Source organism: Engystomops pustulosus, chromosome 6, assembly GCF_040894005.1.
Source record: "Engystomops pustulosus chromosome 6, aEngPut4.maternal, whole genome shotgun sequence".
Taxonomy (NCBI): domain Eukaryota; kingdom Metazoa; phylum Chordata; class Amphibia; order Anura; family Leptodactylidae; genus Engystomops; species Engystomops pustulosus.
This window is the reverse complement of record NC_092416.1, coordinates 130,389,395-130,414,626: the sequence shown is the minus strand read 5'-3', so window position 1 is coordinate 130,414,626 and position 25,232 is coordinate 130,389,395. Positions and strand designations below refer to the sequence as shown.

Below are 25,232 nucleotides of genomic sequence, written 5' to 3'. Positions count from 1 at the left end.
TTCCTTTAAAAACCATTCCTGAGGACAGAGGGATGTATAATTGACTGGCCACAGATGACTCTAACTTATATTAGGTTTGTGAATTGTATCCCAGAGGGATTGTACCTCTGTAGCCCAGCTTTATTATATATTTCCATAACAAACCACAAAAGTCAAAAAAGACAAAAAGCATAGAAGTGTCTTATGATCCACTGATGCAGTACCAGTCTTGTACACACAAGCAATGTTTACTACAGAATTTAGCAGATTAGTTAATCACAATTACAACATCTATTCAGTCACATTTTGAAATGATTTCTAAAATTGACTGAAATGTATTTGGCCAGGGTTAATCTGACTTTCATCCCTGATCAAAGTGTATTTGTAACGCCAGTGTGATTTCGAGGATTATACAGTAAAGTATGGAATTTGTCAATTCTTAATCTTTAACATATGAGGAAGGCTTATATGGAGCTGTAAAACATCTGAAAGTCCTTTTTTTACCATTTATCACTTCACAGTCCATATTCTGTAAGATCTAATACCAGGTGTTCATTGTGATAAATGGCTGCAAATAGCACATGCTCTGTTGGATAAGGGTGATAAGATTTACAACGGTAAATTCTGATGAAAATTAAGAGATGCCACGCTGTCAGCATGGAGGTATAGGGACAATACTTCCATCCGATAGAAGTGGAGTGGCAGCACTAAACTCCCAAGTCCTAAATCACACTTTGTAGTGATTTTATTTGCTGCCTAGTCTCAAACATGTTCTAAAGAAGATGTGGTATAAATCAAAATTTCTACACTGCAGTCACCCAAGGGCAGGTGTTTAACTACAGTGGTAGCAGCCATAGCATCTGCTATCGGGCCTGTAATGTAAGGGGGCCCCGGCATCTGACCTGACACACTAATGAATGGAGGATGTCCACCATTATATGCATATTATGCTACATATTGTAAAGCATAATATGTATATAACAGTGCACATCTTCCACAGTTCAAAGCATAAATCGGCAGCTCAGATGAGAAATGCCGGGGCAGAGAGGAGGGGACAGCACAATGACAGGACTAGGGATCTCTCATTTCTAATTCCTGCCTTGTACTTCCTCCATGTGGCCAGCAGCTACTGGGACCGATCTGTGTAAGTGTATAAATGTGTATATTAGTGTATAAATATGTGTAAGAGTGCATAAATGTGTAAATATACAATTATGTATATTTTCTGAGGGGGGTAGAAGGCCCCATTCAGAAGTCTGCTATGGGGCCCTGCCTCTCCTAGTTAAGCCCCTGCCTATGAGCCTGCACTGTAAAATATGTAGCTAAAAATCATTCATTCATTACAAGTAATGAAAGATTGAAAGATGGTAATAAAGTGATCTCATATTGTGTGAGGAAACGTAGTCAACTTTTTGACAGATTTTTACCTAACAATACTTAATTGTATCCTTCCATTTTCAGCACATTGAACTGACCCTTCTTTGTTCCAATTTTGCTTAAATCTTCTCATGTGTATATGTTGTGTCAGCTAGCATGGGGTGGCAGTATAATAGTCATTTATAGGGTTGTAAGCAGACAACCTTTCACCTCCTGGTGATGTGACTTTTGACCACGCCATGCCTCCCTACACAAAGTCTGCCCTTCAATATGGCCTGCTTGCTCCTTGAGATGGTAGAATAAAGCTATGTTGGCAGCAGGTGGTATTGTGAATTCTTAACCCTTGTGCTTCAGACGCTCCTTTTCAATAACGTTTATGGGGCTGGGGGCCATAAATGCCAGCTTGCTGAGAGACAGCATGGTTACCATTACATGGAGGTTGCTATAATCAGAGCTGAATTTCTATGTAGACATGGATTTAAAGGAGTCATTAGTTATAAAAGGTTCTCAATTCTTACTTACTTGTTGAGTTTAGCTCTAACTTTAAAGTTGTTAATGCAGTCATGTGTTTGTGTAGGTTTGCTCTGGGTCCTCCAGTTTCCTCCCACACTCCAAAACATACTGGTAGGTTGATTAGATTGTGAACCCCATGGGGACAGGGACCAATTTAACAAGCTATGTGCAGTGCTGCATAATCTGTGTGCGCTATATAAAAATAAAGAATTATTCTTATTATTAATACCTAAACCTTTCCCTGCCCAAGTGTCATCTAGTGTCACATTTCACCTTTAGATCAATGTCAGACTTCAGTAGTGACCTGTATAGAAAAAAAAAAATCCAGCTTCAGCACTGTGTTGAAGGAAAAGTAATGCCTTCACTTTATCTGAATCCTTTGGTACATCACAACGGCACATATTTCAGTTCATCTGCTTTGCCAAGTGCAGAAAAATTCTATGCATTAAATTCAAGCGTTAAACTCTGCCCATACTATACACAAATGGCGCATCACTGCAGAGGTCAGCGGGTGACAGACCATATAATGGAGAAGCCTTTGTGGAGACAAGTGCAGGTTCCTGGGATAACCTGCCCACAGACAGTGTATGTCTCCACAATAAAACTGCCAGAGCTACAGCGGTGGTTACCAGGGAACATGGAAAGAAAAGGTTGGGGTTTTCTGGTTTTGTAATGTCTTTCTGGGTTTCTTATGTTTTATTGATTTATTGCATTGTTGCAATTCTTTATTTATTGCATTGTTGCTTTGGAACAAGCATATGTGTAATTTTTGGATGAGTTTGTGTGTCTTTTGATTCAAGGTTTCTGTAATTTATTACTGTATATACTCGCGTATAAGCAAAGTATATACAAAAAATGTGCTGAAAAACCTCACCTTGGCTTATACGAGTCAATTAAAAAAAAAATTTAAATAAAATAAAAAAAATAATATTCACCCTCCAGTGCCCGGATCTTTGGCACGGCTCCTGATCCTCGGCGCGGTATATAAAATCAATATACTGTATATACTCGAATATAAGTCAATCCGAGTATAAGCTGAGACCCCTAATTTTACCTCCAAAAACTTTGAAAACCTATTTACTTGAGTATAAGCTGAGGGTGTAGCATACAGCCAGCCCCCATGATGACGTCATCAGCGGTGACACTGCCTCATCATAGTGTGGCATGGACGCGACTCTGCCAGGTAGAGAAGAAAGAAGAGGAGCCGCTGCGCCGAGGGATCGGGAGCCGCGCCGGGGAATCGGGAGCCGCGCCGGGGAATCGGGAGCCGCGCCGGGGAATCGGGAGTATCGACGGAGGGTGAGTATTACGTTTTTTTTTTATGTGCTTAGCATACAGGGGGCTGGCTGGCGGTATAATACAGGGAGCTGCCTGGCTGTATACTACATGGGGCTGGCTGTATACTACATGGGGCTGGCTGACTGTATATTACCAGGGGCTGGCTGTATACTACATGGGCTGGCTGTATACTAAAAGGGGCTGGCTGGCTGTATACTACAAGGGGCTGGCTGTATACTACAAGGGGGCTGGCTGGCTGTATACTACATCGAGTCAATAGGTTTTCCCAGTTTTTGGAGGTAAAATTAGGGGTCTCAGCTTATACTCGGGTCAACTTATATTCGAATATATACGGTATATTGATTTTATAAAGATATGTTCACATGCATTTTTTGCACTGTTCTTTTACATCTTTCATGTTTTTATGTTCATTTATCTGTGCTGTGGCAAAAAATAATTTCCGTCTTCTGTGGTTTTCCGAGACTTTATAAAAAAAAAAAAAAAAACCCAAAAGGTTGCCGGGTGAGGGCTGCTTAAAAAAATAAACATGTACTGCTATCGCTTCTGTACGTGCCGATGTGAACAAACATGGGCACGGAAGTGCTTTTAGCTTCCGGCCCTGGAGGGTGCCAAGAGGGTAGTACATATTTATTTTTTTAAGCAGCCCCATCCAGGCCACCTTTGTTTATTTATAAAGTCTTGGACAACCCCTTTAAAGTTTTATCGTAACATATCGTATTTATGAGCAAAAGTTGAAGGACAGTTTTAATTACAGTCAGGGGCGTCGCTAGGTCAAAAGAGCCCCGGATCTTTTGGCCAGTGCCCCGAATCTCCTCGGGTCAGCAGATCATCTGCCCGGGAGATTCCTTCCCTCTCGTTCTCATCACGATCTGTGTCCTCAGATCGTGATGAGAACGAGTGCAGGCGCTGCTTTCCCCTGCAAGGACCTAGCCTCCGAGAGTTCCAGAGGCTCAAGGACCTGTGATGATGTCATGATCACATGACCTGCAGGGGAAAGCAGCGCACAGAAAGAGAGAGAGAGCTGCATCTGTGAGGTGAGAAACATGACAGGGACTAGGGAAGGGGGAGAACATTGTGGGGCACATTATTTCCTGGGGGGGCTGTGTGTGAGGCACATTATTTACTGGGGGGCTGTGTGAGGCACATTACTTACTGGGGGGCTGTGTGAGGCACATTACTTACTGGGGGGCTGTGTGAGGCACATTATTTACTGGGGGGCTGTGTGAGGCACATTACTTACTGGGGGGCTGTGTGGGGCACATTATTTCCTGGGGGGCTGTGTGTGAGGCACATTACTTACTGGGGGGACTGTGTGAGGCACATTACTTATGGGGGGGGGGCTGTGTGAGGCACATTATTTCCTGGGGGGCTGTGTGTGAGGCACATTACTTACTGGGGGGACTGTGTGAGGCACATTACTTATGGGGGGGGGGGCTGTGTGAGGCACATTATTTCCTGGGGGGCTGTGTGTGAGGCACATTACTTACTGGGGGGCTGTGTGTGAGGCACATTACTTATGGGGGGGGACTGTGTGAGGCACATTATTTCCTGGGGGGCTGTGTGTGAGGCACATTACTTACTGGGGGGACTGTGTGAGGCACATTACTTATGGGGGGGGGGCTGTGTGAGGCACATTATTTACTGGGGGGCTGTGTGAGGCACATTATTTACTGGGGGACTGTGTGAGGCACATTATTTCCTGGGGGGCTGTGTGTGAGGCACATTACTTACTGGAGGACTGTGTGAGGCACATTACTTACTGGGGGGCTGTGTGAGGCACATTACTTACTGGGGGGCTGTGTGAGGCACATTATTTACTGGGGGCTGTGTGAGGCACATTACTTAGTGGGGGGCTGTGTGAGGCACATTACTTAGTGGGGGGCTGTGTGAGGCACATTATTTACTGGGGGGCTGTGTGAGGCACATTACTTACTGGGGGGACTGTGTGAGGCACATTACTTACTGGGGGGCTGTGTGAGGCACATTATTTACTGGGGGGCTGTGTGAGGCACATTACTTACTGGGGGAGCTGTGTGAGGCACATTATTTACTGGGGGGCTGTGTGAGGCACATTATTTACTGGGGGGGCTGTGTGAGGCACATTATTTCCTGGGGGACTGTGTGAGGCACATTATTTACTGGGGGGCTGTGTGAGGCACATTACTTACTGGGGGGACTGTGTGAGGCACATTACTTACTGGGGGGCTGTGTGGGCACATTACTTACTGGGGGGCTGTGTGGGGACATTACTGGGGGGCTGTGTGGTCACATTACTTACTGTGGGGCTGTGTGGGGGACATTTCTTGGAGCGTGTTCACACATGGCACTAGGACAGGCCTTGGTTTGATCACATATATTTACCAGTAATACACATGTGATGGGTAACACGCTCCTGGTTTTGTTTAAATGCAAGACAAACATGTGAGCTCCGCCTTACAGTATTTGGGGAGATTGTTAGGTGCGGCAGCAGGATAACACTGCCAGGGAACCAAGATGTAGGAACAATGAGGAACATAAGATGTGGGGATGGGGATTTCTCCTTTGTTCTCTGTAGCTGTATATACTGGAAGTAACCTTGTTATTGGCACAACCACATGTGAGGGGGTTATGTACAGGAGGGGGCATTACTGAAAGTGCAATACACATGCATTGGGGCCCGTGCCCCGGATCTTTTACCACCCTAGCAACGCCCCTGATTACAGTACATATTAAGATCACAACTACTGGTCCTGCACAGACCCGCACATAAAAAATTATATACAGGCAGTCCCCGGGTTACGTACAAGATAGGGTCTGGAGGTTTGTTCTTAAGTTGAATTTGTATGTAAGTCGAAACTGTATATTTTATAATTGTAGTTCCAGACAAAATTTTTTTTTGCCCCAGTGACAATTGGAGTTTCAAAATTTTTTGCTGTAATGGGACCAAGGATTATCAATAAAGCTTCATTACAGACACCTTACAGCTGATTATTGCAGACTGGGACTATAATAAAGCATCCAGAGAGCTTCACCAGAGGTCACAGTGGGCAGAGGGGTCCGTCTGTAACTATGGGTCGTCTGTAAGTCGGGTGTCCTTAAGTAGGGGACCGCCTGTATTGTGAAGGGGCCAAGACATGAAATTCAAGGTGAAATAGAAAATCTACCTGTGAACATAATGTCGGTTTCATTTGACATGTTTATTTACTGACACCAGATATCATTCCTCTAATGACATGAATTCAGATTGTTTATGCACTAGCACAGCTCTACATCCTTGGGTTTCCCAGTCCCTGCTCCACACATTTTTGTTAGACCCACCATTTCAAGTGGCATTTTTGTCTTTGGGTGCTAATTTCCTTTACGGGGTCAAACACCGGAAAAACTATTATAATATTTTGATAGATCAGACATTTTGGGATGCTGCAATACCTAACAAGTTTGTGATTTTTACTGTTATATTTATATCAGTTAGAGTGAAAGGTGGGCAATTAGAATGTTTAAATTTTTTTTAAATTTTTTTTCTTTAAAAAAATAAAATAAAAAATTCACTATTTTCCAGACTTTGCTGGAGGCATTTTCAGGGTTAACACTCGCGATTGGTGCAACACCAACCGCTGGTGTTACAGTATGCAGCAATATGCAGCAAACGCCCACCTTGTGTAATGGGGGCTCAGCCCTGAGTCCTCTCCAAACACCCGCAGCTGATGTAGGACGTACAGATATGTCGGTAATGTGTTAAAAGCATATGGAAATTTAAGAGATATGGCAATAACCAAACAAGGCTCAGTTCACACATGTGGTTGGAAGTTTCCATTCCCCCTTCCGTTATGAAATAGCCGAAAAAATAGCACAAAAGCCAGCATCCCCCCCCCCCATCATTATAACCCAAATGTAATGGAGAACAAATTATACAATGTCAATGGGGATTTTGGAACAGAAGGTGAAAGGAGACTTTTTCATCACATTCCATTCGTAGTTTCTGTTACACTAAGCCCAAGAATTGCTTTAAAGTTACTATGGATATGTCTGGAGGCTGGGGCCATCAAGTTTGTGCAGACAAACTAAATTTTTTCAGTTTTATACTTTTGTAATTAAGTGGCAGGTACCCACTTCTGTGCTTGCACAGAAATATAATTGATTTAAGGACAATATAGAATTTTTGTGAAGGCACTTTATACCAATAGTTCCTGACCTGTGCATGTTCTTAGACTAGACTATCGAGAAAGTATAAAGCAGTGACCTCCAAGTTGCGCTTCCCTGTTACACACATGAAAATACTAATATTCCCTGACAAAACTTTGATATCTAACAGGCAGAATAAGATATATTTTGGTACAGTTACCTTGTAGTGTTACACACCTGCATTTCCCTTTTAGATGATCCTTACACCATCTTTACCTTGCAGGAGAACAGTGCCATATGGACTATCCAGTTACAGGGGAAGTGTACGAGAAAAACGAGGTACAGACAGAAGGATGAGCTCCTCTTCACAGCCCCGATGTTCATGTACAGACACAAAGGACCAGAGATGTGTGACCTTCTGCAGAGAGAAGACAGACAGGTGAGAGTTTGGGAAAATTCCCTTGTACCTCAAACTAATAAATCCCCCCCCCCCCCATCCTACCACCACACTTTTACTAAATGTAAACCACAATGCAAGAACCAGTGTTAACACCACACAATAACCGTACAGTTATGGTCTTTTACATGTGTTCTGCAAACCGTTAGTAAATGGAACACGAGTAAGTCCAGAGACTGACCATACAGGCAACATCTTATTTGTAGTTTGTTAATTAATGTTTTACTGTTTGGGCGGAAACTGACAAAAGCTTCATTGAAATCTACTATCAGATTTCCACTTTATTAACCATAAACACTGCTGGGTAGATCCCATCAGTGTGATTTACATGTATGTTTATTAGTAGCTGTGCTCCTCTACTTCATTTTTATGTACAGGCCCCGGGTTCTGTAGGTTTGTTCTTGAGTTGAATTAGTATGTAAGTCAGAACTGTATACTTTATAATTGTAACCCCAAGTCAAAAATTTTTTGGTCTCTATGACTAATGGATTTTAAAAATGTTGGGTTGTCATAAGAAATAAGTCTTAATTGCAAAACGTACAGAGGTTGTCTTTACGTTCTTAAGTATGGGACCGCCTGTAATGATGTACAAGCGCTTGGGGACGTTACCGAGCGATTACTCCCTGGCCGCACTCCCTTACTGCTGTCAGGGCTAATATTCAGTGCTGCCACAAGATGTCCAGCAGCAGGACAGTAAATCATGCTCTATATTTTTATATAACAGAGATTACACACTGTGAATTTACATCTTGCAAGTATCGCATTTATTGTACTTGTGTGCTGAAATCTAATGAAACTGATGACATTTAAGATGGTTTCACAGGAGCATTTCAAAAAAAAATTTTGTCACTTTTTATTCAGTCTGTTATATTTTAATGTCAGTAAAGTTGAAAAAAGTAGCCTTTGTTTTCAATAGCAATGGATCGAGAACCTGGGTGTACACTTGGATGTTGTGCATTGACCCATTTGGGGACATTTATCATAAGGCTCCTTGGGGAAGTTCTCATAGAACTTGGGACAGGTCTATGATTGCCTTGGTTGCAAATTATAAAAATTGCAACAAATACACCAGGAGTGTAAAGTGACTATGCAATATAAAAAACTGAAGTCATGAATCTGACTTTACACGCTGTTACATGAGTATTTAAAGGCATGAAAAGGGCAGAGCAACTTCTTTTTTAGCACCAAAAAGGTGCAAAAATCCCAACGGGTTTTTTTTGCCACTTTTTGATGGCAAAAAGTCAAGAAAATCCCTATGATAAATGTCTTCCAATTACTTTCATGGGCAAGTCTAGTGAATGAAATGGACGAAACTAGAACATGCGTTTTCTGAGGACACACTCCTTTGAAAAAACATCAATATGAATATCACTGTTTTTTATTCAGTTAGAAACCTGCGCTGCACACATGTAGCAAAAACTGTCATGTGGAAGAGTGCTAAATCCTTCCATTATATTTCCTATTCCGATTAAATCCCACAGAGAACTGCTCCAAAAACTGCATTACAAAAACAACAGAAACTTTGGATGTGCCTGTTGTTTTGCTGCCAACTCTTTTGCTGCCAATTGTTTCCGGTCATAATGCATCTACAGCAGTAGCCAGAGCAATTCTTACCATTTGAAATTTTGGACATGTACTTATAATCTACTTTTTGGGGACACAACTGTAAAAAGCTACTATACTACGAAAACCAACATTTTTTTAAGAACCAGACACGGGTAAACGTCTGGGTAACTGTGTCCATATGTCAAGACATGGCCTACTAAGGCGCAGAGGAGTGATTTGATGAGCAAATGGTCATCTTCTCACTCCTACCCAAAAGATCCACCAAATATTTAAGAATCAGAGATTAGGTATAAGAAAGGGTTAATAATATGAACATAAATTTATGCTACTCCTTCACTACAGTTTTTTTTTTACTGTCTGCACATACTCAGTTCCACAGGCCACAACTTCTGATTTGTTGAGCCATGTTCCAAAGTTCTGTTGACATTTTAAAGAGGGGTATCTACACTTTAATATCGTCAATTGTCGGTTATATTTCTAGAAACACAATACTTGATGTCAAGGGAGCTGCCTTACAAGGTAGCAAAATAGGCATGGTTTTTGCATATTTTTCCAAAATGTATACGCTCAGCGTATGTCTCAAGAATAAAAAAGGGCTGTGGCAAAAATGGGTTAAAGACAGACATCAATTCTATTTGAGTCTTTAAATTTCTATCTGGCTCTTGTCACTTGTTTAGCCTTTTCAGCAACCAACCTTTGCATTAACAATAAAGCTACATGCAAATAACCGGGCGCTTTACACTGACCAGAAGAAGCATCTGGCCAAGTAACTCAGGCCAAAAACAGCACCTGCTCTAACCTTTGAAGTGCGGTGGCCCAATTAAGTCATGGTGTGGTAAGACTGGGTGTCCTCACCACACTGTGACCACGTATAGTAGAACTTAATGGGGGGCTGGGATCTGGTTGCAGGTTTTGCTGCCAGATCACTGCCCGCAATGCAGTGGGGCCTGAGGAGCAGTTGGATGGCAGTGCTTTCTATTTTACCGAAAATTCAGGACATTTAAACCTTTTCAAGGGGGAAAAATTGTAATTTCCACATTAATTCACTGTGGAAATAATTCCACAATTACCATTATTCACTGATTTATTTGGCAATGTTAATTCTTTGTCATAAAAAACTTCAACTTCCTTATCAAGCAGGACATTTAAAGCTTGGCACTTGGCCTGTCAATCATTTATTAATGGATTGACAAAACACCTTGGTTAAAATGTAAATTTAGTAGACCACTATAATTAGGAATTTGTTTTGTCTAACATATATAATAAAAACATACAATAATTCCCCCATTTAGTACTACTGTGGAATAGCCAATACAAAATGCAGGTATTATACACCCTATCATTTGAGCAAACTGACAGACCAAGCGTCAGTCATTGATTTACAGTGCCTGGTATACTGCTTAATCCACAATATAAGATAATTGCCAAAATATTGGGAAATCGGTGGGACTACATTGTGTACTGATGTCTAGTATGGACTAGAGGACAATATTATGACTAAATGCTTTAAAAAGAACTTACATTTGACAATCCCTTCAGGCTTAACAGTCTGTGACTACTGGCTGAGACAAACATAATATCATTCTGTACACTCTTCTCTTTAGGCCTTCAGTAGAACGAACACGCAAAGATATCAAATTAAAACAGACAAGAATGCTTGCAGCAGCATGAGCGCCAGTCACTGTGGTCAGGCCTGCAGCATACAGGTGAGTAAGACAAATGTGGCATATGATCTATAGTGTCTGATGAGGAGGTCACCTTCTGTAGAATATGTCAATGAAAGCTGTCTGTAGTAACTTTAAAGACATGTCTAGACTAGCAGTTGCTACTAGTAGGAAACTACTTTTCCTTAATGATGTAACACATCTTGTTAGTGTATAGCCATATCCCGCTGTAAAGCTAAGCAAATTGCATTTGTGTTACTGTCCAATGTGCACTGGTCAACAATAACGGGAATGTAACACATGCATAAATGAGTTACAGGGGTTTACCAAACAAATCCCATTGATTAAAGGGGTATTCCCACAAAGACCAGAATCATAAATTTACCCAGGATTCTCCAATTCAATGTTATTAACAAAAATACAACATTTCACAGACAGTCCAACCTGTCTCCATCAATCCTGGTGTTTTATTTATTAGTTGTCCCTGGAGCATAAACTCCTGACTATTTTCTCTTGTACTGCAGGGGGAGGGGCAGAAGGCAGATAGCACTACAGACACAGGCACTTCCTGTCCCGCAGCAGCGTGTAGAGGAGCTACAGGCTCTACAGAAAAGATAAAGTCTTGTCTGAGAAGAGTGTGTCACTGTCATCTCTCTTTTACTAAGATTCTATTAGTAGAATCTTCAGACGCTAAATGAAGTGTAGCTAAACCTGTACCCTGAAAATCTAAGCACATTGTCAGCACACAGCATCTCATAGCTCAGAGGAATCAGGGAGTGTCTGCCCAACTAGTGCCTGCTCACACTGATTCTTACACTGACCATCACAGAGTGAAAGGACCAAAAACAGCACTAAAGCTAAAATTGCAAAGTAGGGGGTTAAATATTATCTTTATTGTGTAAACATCACTAGGGGAAACAAATTTGAGAACTTTCTTTCATGGGCAAATCATCAGCCAATTGAGTGTTGTTAACATGCTTGCAAGGTGTGCTCAGTTATAATTCATTTTATCTTTATTTTCCATAACATAAATATATTGTCAGGGAGACTGAGCTGTGAGCTCATTTATTATAACTGTGTGACAAGAACCAAACCAAATATTATGCCATTTTCTAAATACAGGAAGATCTGATGACAAAAAAACTGCCACAAAACATACCATAATGGGGCACATTGGAAATTTCAATTATGGATATAGACAGACATGCAAATAAATTCATACTTGTAAATACTATACGATCAGGGCCGCCATCAGGAGGTTAGTGTGACTTTGTTCAGGGGCCCCAAGGAGAAAAAGGGGCCCTAAAACACACAAAAAACCCTCCTCCCTTTCCAGGTGCAGGAACCTTACAGTGTACACAGGGGTGGATAATAATTCTGTGGGGGGCTAACAAAATTTGCCAGTCAGGAGCCCCAAACTTCCTAGTGGCGCTCCTGTTTATGGTTGTGCAGTTTTCCGATGATTGCTTATGCATCTGCTAATAAAGTACCTCCATATCTTCTTCATCTAGGTTTGGAGATGCCGTTTGAAGAAAGAACGCTTCAAGGACACCTGCTGTAGGTTGCAGACAGTGGATATGGCTGCTTATCATCAAATGTTCAGACACAAGAGACATTCTGCATTTTGTGTTCTAAAAATAATGTCTTTACCTCACATTCAGTATTCGTGTAGAGAATTGAAGAAAGATGGTGGGCATGTCCTACGGAGGACAGATTTTTCCATTGAAAATTCCAACTAGTCATCCAGTCTCCTGTAGAAGAAGTTTCAACGTATGGTTTTCCAGTGCAATTTTATTGCAGAACTTGGAGCCCTTTTACCACAGGAGCTTAATATTACATCTATACATATATGTATATTCAACAGAGTCTTGTAAACTGCTAACATAAGGCAATGATCTGTGTTAAATCTTCTGCATAGCTTTTATACAGATTATTAAGCATAGCAAAGCTTTGCTCTATTGTCACCACCACGTGCCAGCTCATCCCATGGACGTCTACATTCAAGGCTGGTGAAAATTGTGCACAGACCACTACAGTAACTCATGTAACCTGAATCTGGAAAAGCAGGCACATATAGTTAATGAAACACACTTGAACACCAGGGAATGGAGTTCTTAGACAGGTACAATGTTAATTTGATGTCAAGATGGTTTACAAAGTGTTTTTTAAGGTTAAAATGAGTAGTCAAAATTACTTCACTAACCACTTTCAATGGCGGTGAGGTACTGTACAACATGGGTTATATCTTCACTACCTTTACTGTATAAAGGAGAATATGCTGTAAACAGTAAAATATATTTTATCAGATATCTTCTTAGCTCACCAAATCATGTTGCACAACCATTAGATATTGTTAGATTAAGCCTACTAGAATCCCCTAAGCTCCAGAACTTTTTGATCCTACATTCTTGCATTATAAGATATACCAACTCACAGAGATTTGGAACCAACTAAATTTCAAGATCATGGTAATTCCAGCTGACCCCCACAATGGCTTGTTTTGTGTAAGAAACATAAAATCATAGTCTAGTTTCTAAAGGACCTGTCATGTTATTCAGAGCTCCTGCCATTAGCCTTCATAAAAATGTTTAGTGCTCTGTAGTGTACTCTTTAACCAGTTGTGTTTTGTTTGTGGACACATACAGTGTAGGGCACAGTATATGGCGGAGGCAATTAAAGGAAATCTACCACCAGGATGAAGGATTGTAAACCAAACACACTGACACACGGGTATGTGGCAGGTTGTGCTCTTCTTTCTGTTTCCTATGCCCTGGTGTTTAGAAAAATATTAAATTCTTTATTTATATAGCACACACAGTTAATGCAGCACTGCATAGAGCACACCACACCAGTCATTCTCGCCATGGGGCTCACAATCTTATCAATCTACCAGTAAGTTTTGGAGTGTGGGAGGAAACTGGACGACCCAGGTTCCTGTGCAGCTGCATCAATGTCTGCCCCTTGTGTGATGGCCAAACACATACCTAGTTATAAATTAGGGTTTGTGCACTTTAATGGAAAAGTAGTTACTGAATAAACCTGTATAATCCCTATTGAATTTTGGGGCATTTTTAGGAATTAGTCGAATGCTCATAAATGTTATCTTCTGGCAGGGAACTAAACTTGTGTTCAATACAGATGGCCAAATGTTGTCCTTTAAAAACAAACCATATGTGACCCATATTTCTAGAACTAGTGCAGGTCTGCTGTCTTGTGCATACAGGATAATAAAACTGAAGTCATTCTAGAACCTACAGCATTATAAATCACTACAAGTTCAGGAGAGACCAGCTGGGGTGGGCCTGGATATGCAGAAGACCCATTTCTCAGCCCCAACACAGCAGAATGAATAGGCCTATCATCTTAATTTACATGAATATGACCACCAATTTTCTTACTAAGTCTGCTGAAATAGAAATTAGAATTTTTGTGAAGTTAAGATGTCCAGGCATTACAGCTATGCTTTCATACAAAAAAGCTTCAGGCTGGTTTCATACACCCTAGCAAGCATTGTTAAGCTACAACACTGTCACCAATTCCCATAACTTAAGGAAGATTCACATTGGCATTGGGGCTGCGCTTCTGCTGCATTTTGAATTTTGTTTAACATTGCTTTGAAAACATAACAACTGGTTTCGCAGCCTCATTAGTGAAAAACCTGAAGTTTTTTTTTGAGGATCCAAAGACTTCTATTGCCGTCCGTGATCCACATCTGTGAAAAAAAAGGACACGTTTCATAATTTCTCCACAGACAACGGAATGAATCAGTGAAAATATAAGCCAATGTAAAAGAGGCCTTAGATTGTCAGAAACCTTTCAACAAAATTAGTATAAATCAGTATCAGATGTGACTACAAGAAACATATATATGTAATACAGTATATGTTATCAGTGCAAAGTGCTCCCAAAATTTCACTAAAAACAACTTTACAAGCAACAATACAGAATCTTGCTGAGGTGTCAAAGTCTATAGAAACTCTAGGCTGGGAAGAGACATTACTCATGTGACTTCTGCTCCCTCAAAGTTTAAAAGTGACATAAGAGTTGTATCTGTGGAAGTTTTGTTCTACATCCATAAGCAATAAGTTTTTTCATGTCTGCAAAACAAAAAAAGAAAATATAGGATGGTTTGCCAAAATTAGGTAGCAAAAAGCTTGGTTCTGCAGCATCATCTGTGGCCATCATCTGGTCTACACACAGATTTTTACTTCAATTGAAGTCTGTGGTCACCAGGCAAGAAAAAAATAGTGCATTCTGTGATTATTTTTCTCTCAGTCTGCACATCTGTGCATAGCCAGACATAAAAATATGGGTCACTACGCTATTCGCAAATATCACGGATAGCATACGGATGAGATGAACACAGTCTGAAAGAGCCCTAATTTATGGCAAATATGCTAGCTGCACTGATATTTAAGGCTAGAGGATCTTCTTTATTTGATTAAAATCTACATTTTGCTCAGTTAAGGCAGGTTTTTTTTTTTTTGCTTTTGTAATCTATTACAGATTTAAGCAGCAGTTTTGCAGAGCTGACAACAATGATGTTTGCATTAAGACCAAGAGATAAGAGGTTTTAAAGGCTTCTCTGTGCCACATGATGCTATATTTATGTGATTGGTTTTAATATACTACATTCCATATGCAGTGTAAAAGTTTTATGGGGCAGAGGATTAGGATCCCCATAAAATAAAAGCAGATAAAAATATATATATTGGATTAGAGGGGTGCGAGGTGAATTAAAGGTCTGGATATTGCTAACTAGTGCAGTTTCTTGATGTGTCAGTCCAACTGAATGGAGAGGAGATACAAATCTAGGGACAAGGGCGGTGGTGATGCTATGGGAAGAAACCTACACTAGAACCTCCACAAAAGTTCAATGACAAAAGATGAAGTAGATTGTGTACCTTATAGTAAAAAAAAAACCCACAACACAAACCATTCTGCACTGCAATTGGTAAATCCTTTTTTTAAAATTACTATGGGTAAGCCATAATTTACCAGCAAAAGCAGCGATTGTACCCATGGCTTTCTTTGCAAAATAGACATTGGGGTTATATTTATATTAGTCATCTTCATATATTGCGGGTTGGGGGGACCCTCCTACATAAGAATTATTGGATTATCAGTACAATATTATGGATGAATATTCAGCATTGAAATTCCTTATGATAATCTCAACCCATGTGGCAACTTGGTTGAAGGGTGGGAAATTCCCTCCTTCCAACTAACTACAATAAACCATTTTACTCTTACGGTATAGACTATGGTCTAGTTTACACAGAGACTTTTATTAATTTCAAAAAGAGAACTCCATGTTGGAATGTTCTGGATATTACGTTTATTTGGAAAAGCTGAAGACTTTGCTTTACCACTATTATTTCTAATTCCACTATGTTATTGTCATTAGCATGGATAATCATAGTATAGTCTTTGTCCTGGACAAGAACTGTGCCCTTTCTGCCAGTTTCTTTTAACGTCATTGTTGTGGGACAGGGTGTATACTAGTGTTGACATTTGCAGTGTACATAACCTCAAACCATAGACACTCTTTGTTCATGACTTTGTTGTCTACTGGACCTTATTGGATATAATAATCAAAGCAAATATATTTCATAACTCAGAAATGTGCATTCAGTTTCCAGAAAAAAAAAACACTTTGTGCAGCCTAAAAACATATATTAAATGGCAAACAATTTTCTACTGAAATGTCATCAATGCCAACATTCCTGCATCTGCCTTCTCGAATATTGTTGTAGATCTGGAAAACTATCCATGTGTTTCAAATTTATCCTTTGGGAAAATTATATTTGCAGCATTAACATTAAAGGGCTTCTGTCACCAGAATTTACCCCATTAAATGACCAGTGTGCGCAGGTAGGGAAAAAAGATAAACTCCAAACTCACAAGAAAATAAGATGAAAATAATGATATTTTGCCTTAGATGATTCACCTATAGAGACTAGAGAAGGAGTCACTTCAGACGCCCCTTTCTTCAAATCTCAAGTACCTAGAGCCATGCTTTTGGTTTCATATTAAAGATAAGAATCTCATCTTTTCAGCACCAACTTGTTCTACAGAACCAGAGACTCCGGCAGTTAAAGAAATAATTGCGACTGCATCTTCCATTTCTTTGTTTTTAACTGCCTGTATCTGTGTTCTGTAGCTCACATAACCACAATCCTGGTGCAATTTGAAAGTTGGGATTATCTGTTAAATAGAGACTTCAGAAGTGACGTTCTCTCATCAGCCCCTAAAAGCGATTTCTGCTAATTTGCATATGCCTTGGGTGGAGATTTTTTTTTAAAATAGAAAAACAGGTGAATTCTTGAAAGGATATTTCATACCCAAACTGAGGTTGCTGGTAGTTTACTGGGGTAGAAAGGGTCACAAGTCTTGATAACACTCCCCGTTAGCATATACTGGGAGCTGTAGTTTCACAACATGAGCCACAGGTTGGGAACTACTGCTCTAAGTTATTGAATGTTCAAATGACATGTATTGTGTTTCATACTATCACTGTATATCTGCTCCCTAGCTGCAGGTAAGTGCTCTGTACAGTTATAAATGTGGACTATTTATTGTGGAAAAAATCTTCAAATACTACATTTTGTCGAGATTTTTTGTAGTAAAAAAAATCTTTATATATAAAATATCTATTAAAATTTGACTTTTGTTATAAAGCAACCAGACTCTGTTTCTTCAACAGTTTTGTTCAACTATTGGGGACAGGTCGCTGGAAAATTACAATTACTGTGGGGGTCTTGAGTCCAAAAACACTCATAACGGTGGCAGCACTATGAAAACCCCATGACCATGGAGAACAATATACTTTTTACTCTATTGGCTATAAATAAGCCACCATAAGAATGCCACTGTCAGGCTCCAGGGGTAGTAGACCCCCTGGACCACCACGGACGATGACACAAGCTGACACCTGGGACTGGAATCTAAGTGGCACCCGATTTTCACCAGACACTGCCGCAAAGTTCGTGGTCGGGGACAGGCAGGAGGTCGAGACAGGCGGCAAACGTTCAGGGTCAGAGGCAGAGCAGGAGGTCAGGGCTGGCAGCGGAGGAGCATAAATAGGAACAGGTCCGGGGTCACAACAGGAGGTCAATACATAGGAATATTGCAAAGGACAAAGCTCTCTCGATGGCATAGAGCACGAAGATTCGGCGGGGAAAGCTGGGAAGAGCCGGCTTTTACCACATTTCAGGAAGTGGCCAGCGCCAATCAGCGGTGCACTGGCCCTTTAAATTTACAAGCACATGCACGCCTTAGGAAACGGGGATGCGTGCACTGGGAAGCCGGGATGGGAGCAGTAGCGTGGAGAGGTGAGTGATGCCAGGGCTTGGGGTCGGGGGAAATTGCAGCTGAGGGGCACAGGTGCACCTGTGAGCCTGGATGTGGATCGCAGGAGCACCCGTGACAGCCAGCAGATAGAATGGCAAGGTGCTTGCCTAAGGGAATCTACAATCACAGTCAAAGTTACTTGGTTTATAACATCTGAATACATTAATATTGTATTTACTGCTTGAATAATCACTTTTTACATTACAGACAGTCCCCAGGTTACATACATAGGTTCTCTAGGTTTGTTCTTAAACTGAATTGTATGCAGATCGGAACTGGTATATTTTGAGCAAAACCATGCGGTTCAGGGATTAAACAAGATATGTTTCTGCATCAGTGTAGCTATAGCATGTTTGGTTCACAATGCATAAAAACAAATGGTAGATTTCCTTTAACCCAGCAGTGGCAGCGTCTCATAACTACTGTATATCTCCTTAACCCTTTAACGACCCTTACTGTATATCTCATTAACCCTTTAATAGCACGTCACGGGTTGACTGTGGGTGCTGAGCCCTCTCCATAGCCAGTAAGTCTCTGCTGCATATTGCAGCAAACACTTACCGGTAACACCCGCGATCGGTGTTAACCTGCAGATCGCCGGCGGCAGCTTCAAAATGATGTTGGAGATCGTCGCTCCCCGTGACGTCAACAGGGAGCAGCGATCGGTTGCCATGACAGCCTTGGGTCTTCTGAAGACCCGAGGCTGTCTGGATTTAACCCATTCATTACTATGTGCTAATTGCGCATCCCCATAAACTGCAATACAGTAGTATATGGGGGCTCAAGTACCCTAGGGGGTCTGAAAAAAAGTAAAAAATTAAAAAAAAAAAAAAAAAAAGGAAAAAAAATTATAATAAAAAAACCTAAAAATTGTAATCACCTCCCTTTCCATAGAACTGATATAAATAGAAATAAACAGTAAAAATTATAAACACATTCGGTATCGCCCCATCCGAAAATGCCCGATCTATCAAATTATTATAATGGCTTTTTTGCCATAAGAAAAATATTAAAATTCAATAAAAAGTCATCAGAAGGTGGTACAGCCTTAAACATGCTGGCATTGAAAACTTCATCAAAAGTCGCAAAAAATGAAACCACCCACAGCTCCTACACCAAACTATGAAAAAGTTATTAGCACCAGAATTTTTGTACAGGAATTCTTTATTTTTGTAAATGTATGAGAACATTATAAAACCTATACAAATTTGGTATCCCCCATGATCGCACCGACCCAAAGAATAAATTAGACAAGTCATTTGGGGCACACAGTGAAAGCAGTAAAATCCAAGCCCACGAGAAAACTATGCAAATGAGTTTTTTCACCAATTTCACTGCATTTGGAATTTTTTTCCCGCTTCCCAGTACACGGCATTGGAAGAATAAATACCATCACTATAAAATGCAATTTGTTACGCAGAAAGCAAGCCATCACAGAGCTCTTTACGTGTAAAATAAAAAAAGGAAAGATTTTTGATTGTGGGAAATGAAAATACAAAAAAGGGCCAGGTCCTTAAAGGTTAAATATTTTAGAGGTTTAACTAAACCAGGAAATAAACAGCCTAAAATCTAGAAACCTCTCTATCAAAAACTGCAGATCCTTAAGCCAGAATTTATTTAAAGGTTGTGATGTATTTGGATGGAAAAGTTCTTAAAATAATAGAACAGATGTTTGCAGAAGTTTTTATTTTTTTTGGCTCCTATTTTGGGAAATGTACATCTAGGCAAACTACTGAATTATTTCCTTCCTCATAGTCCTAGGAAACACGGATAGGTAAAATATTTTGATATAAAAGAAATGAAAACAAACAGATTAGCCGATATTCAAGGACTGTTCACAAGAATATTTAAAGGAAACTTGTCACTAAGGCTACATTCACACGATGTGTGCCTGCCGTACCATAGCACTTTGGCGCCGGGGAGAGGAGGAGGGGGTGAGCGCTGCTACTTTTTTTTAATACTTTTTTTTAAGCATGGGGAAAACACCTGACGTATATGCTTAGGGTATACATTGACAAATAGTAGCATACGGAGGCATGGTTGTTGCCTCCGTCTGGCCACTATACATCCTGTTGATGTAAATTACTCCCCATGCATACAATGGGATACGTCTGTGCCAAACGTAACAACACCTCCTAACGTGTCCTTACAATGTATGGCAATTTCTGCTTTTATGTGAAATCTCTCCCAAATGCAGACAAATATAACTCTTTGCATCACATTTTTACATCAGATAAGTCAGGTATAGTGGTTGCAGGGAGAGTGGTTTCTTAAATCATTGGTTTTTTAGTACCTTCAAGCATTCTTTTGTGTCATATTAAAAGGAAATCTACCATCAAATCTACCTTCAAAATTCAATTTTTAAAATTATACTAATGAGCCTTGAAAGTTCCTGGTGTAATTCTTATAGCCCCTCAGTGCTGCAGATTCACAGGCTGTTACAGTGTGTACTCCCCCCTCCCATTGTGTGCGCTGAAACTTTCTGTGGTGCAATGAGATCACATCAGGCAAGGAAATGGGGGAAGGGCTGAGAAGGAGCATGGGGGTGAGAGAGTCTAACAGCTTGTGAATCTGCAGCACGTAGGGGCTCTGGGAACTACCCAAGTAGCCTATAAGACTCATTAGCATTTTATAAGTTAGGAGGCAATGGATAACAAATATAAAAAGATTACCAGATCCACAATGCGTGGATGTAGGAGTAGCTGTTCTTGGTTTATCCATGCTTTATTTTGATGCTAGACTTCCTTTATTACAAATGTTATGTTTCAGGGAAAATTAGCTTTGTCACGAATCCGAAGTTTACAGTGATTTGTGAGAACAAAGGTTTTTTCCTCCCCTTTATTACCAAAAATGGGGGGCTGCTGGCTATATATTAGGGGCACTGGCTGGCTATATACTAGGGGCTCCTGTCTATATACTGGGTGACATAGGCTGGTGGCCATATACTGGGGGCAGGGAGCTACTGGCTTCAAACCTGTAACACCAGCGGTGTGGGCTCCGATGGCGGGTGTTTAAACCATTAAATGCAGCGGTCAGTCTTTGGGGGTGTTTTTCTGATCAGGACCCCAGAGTTGCCTGTAAGAACTGCCTGTAAGTTGGCGTCTGTGACGTCATCTTACAAGCACAGTGTCAGCCTATGCATGTGCATAGGCTGACACTGCTTAGACTGCAATACATCAGTATTGCAGAGTATTATCATGAACAAGCAATCAGATGGTTGCTTGTTCATGTCCCACAGTGGAAACATTAAAAAAGTAAAAAAAAATGTTTTTCAATAAAAAAAATAAAGCCATGAATCAATAAAAATGCCCATAATCCCCATAACATATAAAGAGACATATAACACAAAAAAAGTCTAAATCATAACACAAACCCCACATATATAGTATCACCGCGTCCGTAATAACCCCTAGAATAAAAAGTAAATAATTATTAAACCCGCACGATGAACGCAGTAAAAAAAAAACTGTTATAAACCCTATGATTTTTACCTATTCAATCCCACAAAAAATGCTATAAAAAGTGATAAAAAAAATATGTACTCCAGAATGATACTGGTGCAAAGTACAACATGTCCCCCAAAAAACAAGCCATCAACCAGCTCCGTAGCCAAAAAAGTAACAATGTTATTCCACTTGGAAGACGGCAATGCAAAAATGATAGATTTTTCCCACGTTAGGGTTTTATTTGACAAATTTAGTAAAACATAAGAAAAAATATTTATTTATGCTATCCCCGTAATCGTGTCAACCCCCCATAGAATAAAGATAACCTTACCCCAAAATGGTAACACTGGAAAAAGCATCTCATCCCGCAAAAAAAAAAAATGCCGTCACATGGCCCCAATAATGCAAAAGCTAAAATTTTATAGCCTACAAAAGGGGCCAATGAGGAAACTAAAATCCTGGCAGCTGCAGGGCGCTCCTTCCCTTCTGCGCCTCGCTGTGCGCCCATAAAACAAGTAATGGGTATCTGTATTCGGGAGAAATTGTAGAACAAATTGTAAGGTGGGTTTTCTCTTTTTATCTTTTGGAAATGTGTAAATTTTAGGGCTAAATGAACGTATAACCGTCAAAATTTGACCATTCTAAATTTCACCTCCATGGGGTTAACAGTCTTCCTAAAAGCTGTGTCTGATAGTTTGAGGGGTGACGATTTGAAAATGGGTTGGTTATATAGGGGGTTGTAATGCTAAATATGTAAAATTTTATTCAAAACTGTATTTATCCCCGAAATAGTCAATTCTGAAAATCCGGAAAAGCTATAGTCGATTTGTAAGCCGTGTGACATCAAAATAAATTATCCACACATATCAAAAATTATGAAAATGTAAAGTAGACATATGGGAAATGTTAATCAGCAATTTATTTAGGTGGTAAATCTATCTGCCTGAAAACGCAACGATTTTGAATTTCAAAAATGGCAAATTTTTCAAAAGATTTATAACTTTTTCTTTTTTGGAAATAAACACGGCCAAAATTTACCACTAAAATGAAGTACAACATGTGGGGGGGGGGGAAAAACTATCTCAGAATCACTTTGATAAGTAACAGTGTTCAAAAGTTATAACCATATAAAGCGACGCAAGTCAGAATCCAAAAAATGGGGCTGAGCCTTAAGCTACAAAATGGCTGCGTCCTTAAGGGGTTAAGTACCCTTGAACAATATTTGCCATTTACATTCTGAATTTTAAAAATTCTGAGAAGATTAATGACATTTAAATAATTATGGCTAAGCAATAAGTTATAAGTATATGCCGATTGGAAATTCTACCTAATGAGGCAAGTAGTCTGGGCACATATCACTCTCCCCACAGGGGTGCCTTTCTGGCCATGTATTACGGAAAATGCAGGAGGGTACATGCTTTTCTTTAAATTGATAACATAAATATACTGGGTCCAATATTAAAATACAAATATATGGCTTTAGTGGACATAAATAAATATGATGATAACAGATTAGAAAGAGTGAGCAGATATGTGATTTTAAATATTCTGAGCCCTCATGGATACAACCGTTGTGGCCTCAGGTGATAAAGTTGTGGTTTTTGCGTATTGCTTACGTCCTCAACACCATGTATGAGCCTAACGCCTATGGGAAAAACAATTCCTTTTCTTGGCCGTGTTTTCAAAGAATAGAAGTCAATGGGGCTTCAGAAATACACAGATGGCAAATGGTTGAACTGCATTTGTGGCAGGTTGCTAGGTTACAATCACATTAACTATCCAGCCTTCTGTTAGTTTTTATTCCAGGACCGCAAACATGGGGAAAACAAGGACAATACAGGTGCCTACTATGAGCCTCAGATTTAGGTGAAGTACTGTCGACTCAAGGGCCCGAATAAGGCCAATAGATCTCCAGTTTAGGATCTTTTAAAAAAATATTCTGGTGTGCAGGTAGCCTGAGTTTGTTCATCACAGTTATTGTTAAAAGTTAAGAGATGAATGACACATGCCCCTCCACAGAAAGGCTATCACTGAAAAAGATTTACAGGGCTGATAAGCAACTAACCTAATATCATAAGTAGGGAACAGATGAGAGACAGGAACATTCAATATCACGGATCATTTTTATCGGCATGTAAATGCATCAAACATCTTACCTTTAAGCATGAAATATGAGCAGTGGGGCAGTAAGCAATTACAGGCAGTTCCTTACATTATAGCTAGATGTGGGGCGAATCGATTCGAGCGAAGTGGAATTCGGTCCGAATTTCAGGGAAAATTCAATTTGTCACGAATCACGAAAACAAAGGTTTTTTTCCTCCTTTATTATCAAAATGCACGAGCACAATGGGGCAGATTTATCAAGTGTCCAAAAATCAGAATATTTCCAATTGCCCTTGGCAATCAATCACAGCTCAGCTTTCATTTTACCACTGCTCATGAATATTTTAAAGAGGAGCAGTGATTGGTTGCCATGGGCAACTAGAAATATTCTGACTTTCAGACACTTGATAAGTCTGCCCCAATGTGTTACTTGGGGCAGGGAACTCTGGGAAGAAGAAAGGAACACCCTGAATCACATGTGCAGACCTGTTAGCCAATTAGCGACCGGCAGGCTTATGTGATGTCACACAGCCCTGTAAAAACAGGCAGCCATTTCCAATCGCAACATTTCACACTGCATGTTCTGTCTGCAGCGTCCAGCTGCTTGTACTGTACTGTGCTGCAGCGATTTCTGCTCTAATCCCAGGGTATCTGTTTTGGGGGATCTATATACCCCAAAAAGCTGTTCTTTTTTTGTTGCTGAAGTGAATAGGAAGAAATCTGTGTAAAATCAACATAGTTACTGGAGGTATTCTGCTCCAATCCCAGGGTATCAGTTTTGGGGGATCTGTATACCCCAAATAGCAGTTCTTCTTTTGTTGCTGAAGTGAATAGGAAAAAAAAAATGTGTCAAATCCACGTAGTTTCTGGAGTGATTTTTGCACCAATCCCAGGGTGTCCGTTTTGGGGTATATGTGTACCCCAAAAAGCAGTTCTTTTTTGTTTTATGAAGTGAATATGAAGAAATCTGTGTAAAATCCACATAGTTTCTGTAGTAATTTCTGCTACTATTCCAGGGTGTCAGTTCTTGTTCTTTTGTATACCCGAAATTTCAAGTTTTTTTGGTAGATTAAGTAGATCTACATAGTTGATTAACCAATAGAGAGTTGGCAGGTGGATCAGGCACAGGTTGCAGTACAGTAAGAGAACATCGTTGCAGGGGTGACTCTGTGAGGCCAGAACTGTCGGTGTCATCTAGCGGCAGTGTGTTGATAAACAACCCAAAGGTTGTTGATTGGTTGACAAGGTCATCTACTTCCTCCCAAATGACATCTAACAACCCGAGCCAAGAGTCTATGGGTTCATCAGGTACAACCCTTAGTTGGCATGGCCCAGGAGCAGCCTCTGTCCTGTTCATTTCCCTCTACTTGGTGG

The 25,232-nt window shown here is 40.3% G+C and overlaps 1 protein-coding gene across 1 annotated transcript in view; it reads left to right on the top strand.

Moving 5' to 3' along the window:
• EDN3 (endothelin 3) overlaps positions 1-16,688 on the top strand; it is an 81,590-nt gene extending 64,902 nt beyond the window's left edge. The window contains exons 3-5 of the mRNA XM_072111011.1: positions 7,553-7,708; positions 10,897-10,998; positions 12,468-16,688. Of these exons, the coding sequence (XP_071967112.1) occupies positions 7,553-7,708; positions 10,897-10,963 (223 nt within the window). The 3' untranslated portion in view covers positions 10,964-10,998; positions 12,468-16,688. The remainder of the gene's footprint in view (positions 1-7,552; positions 7,709-10,896; positions 10,999-12,467) is intronic.
• The last annotated feature ends 8,544 nt before the right edge of the window (positions 16,689-25,232 follow it).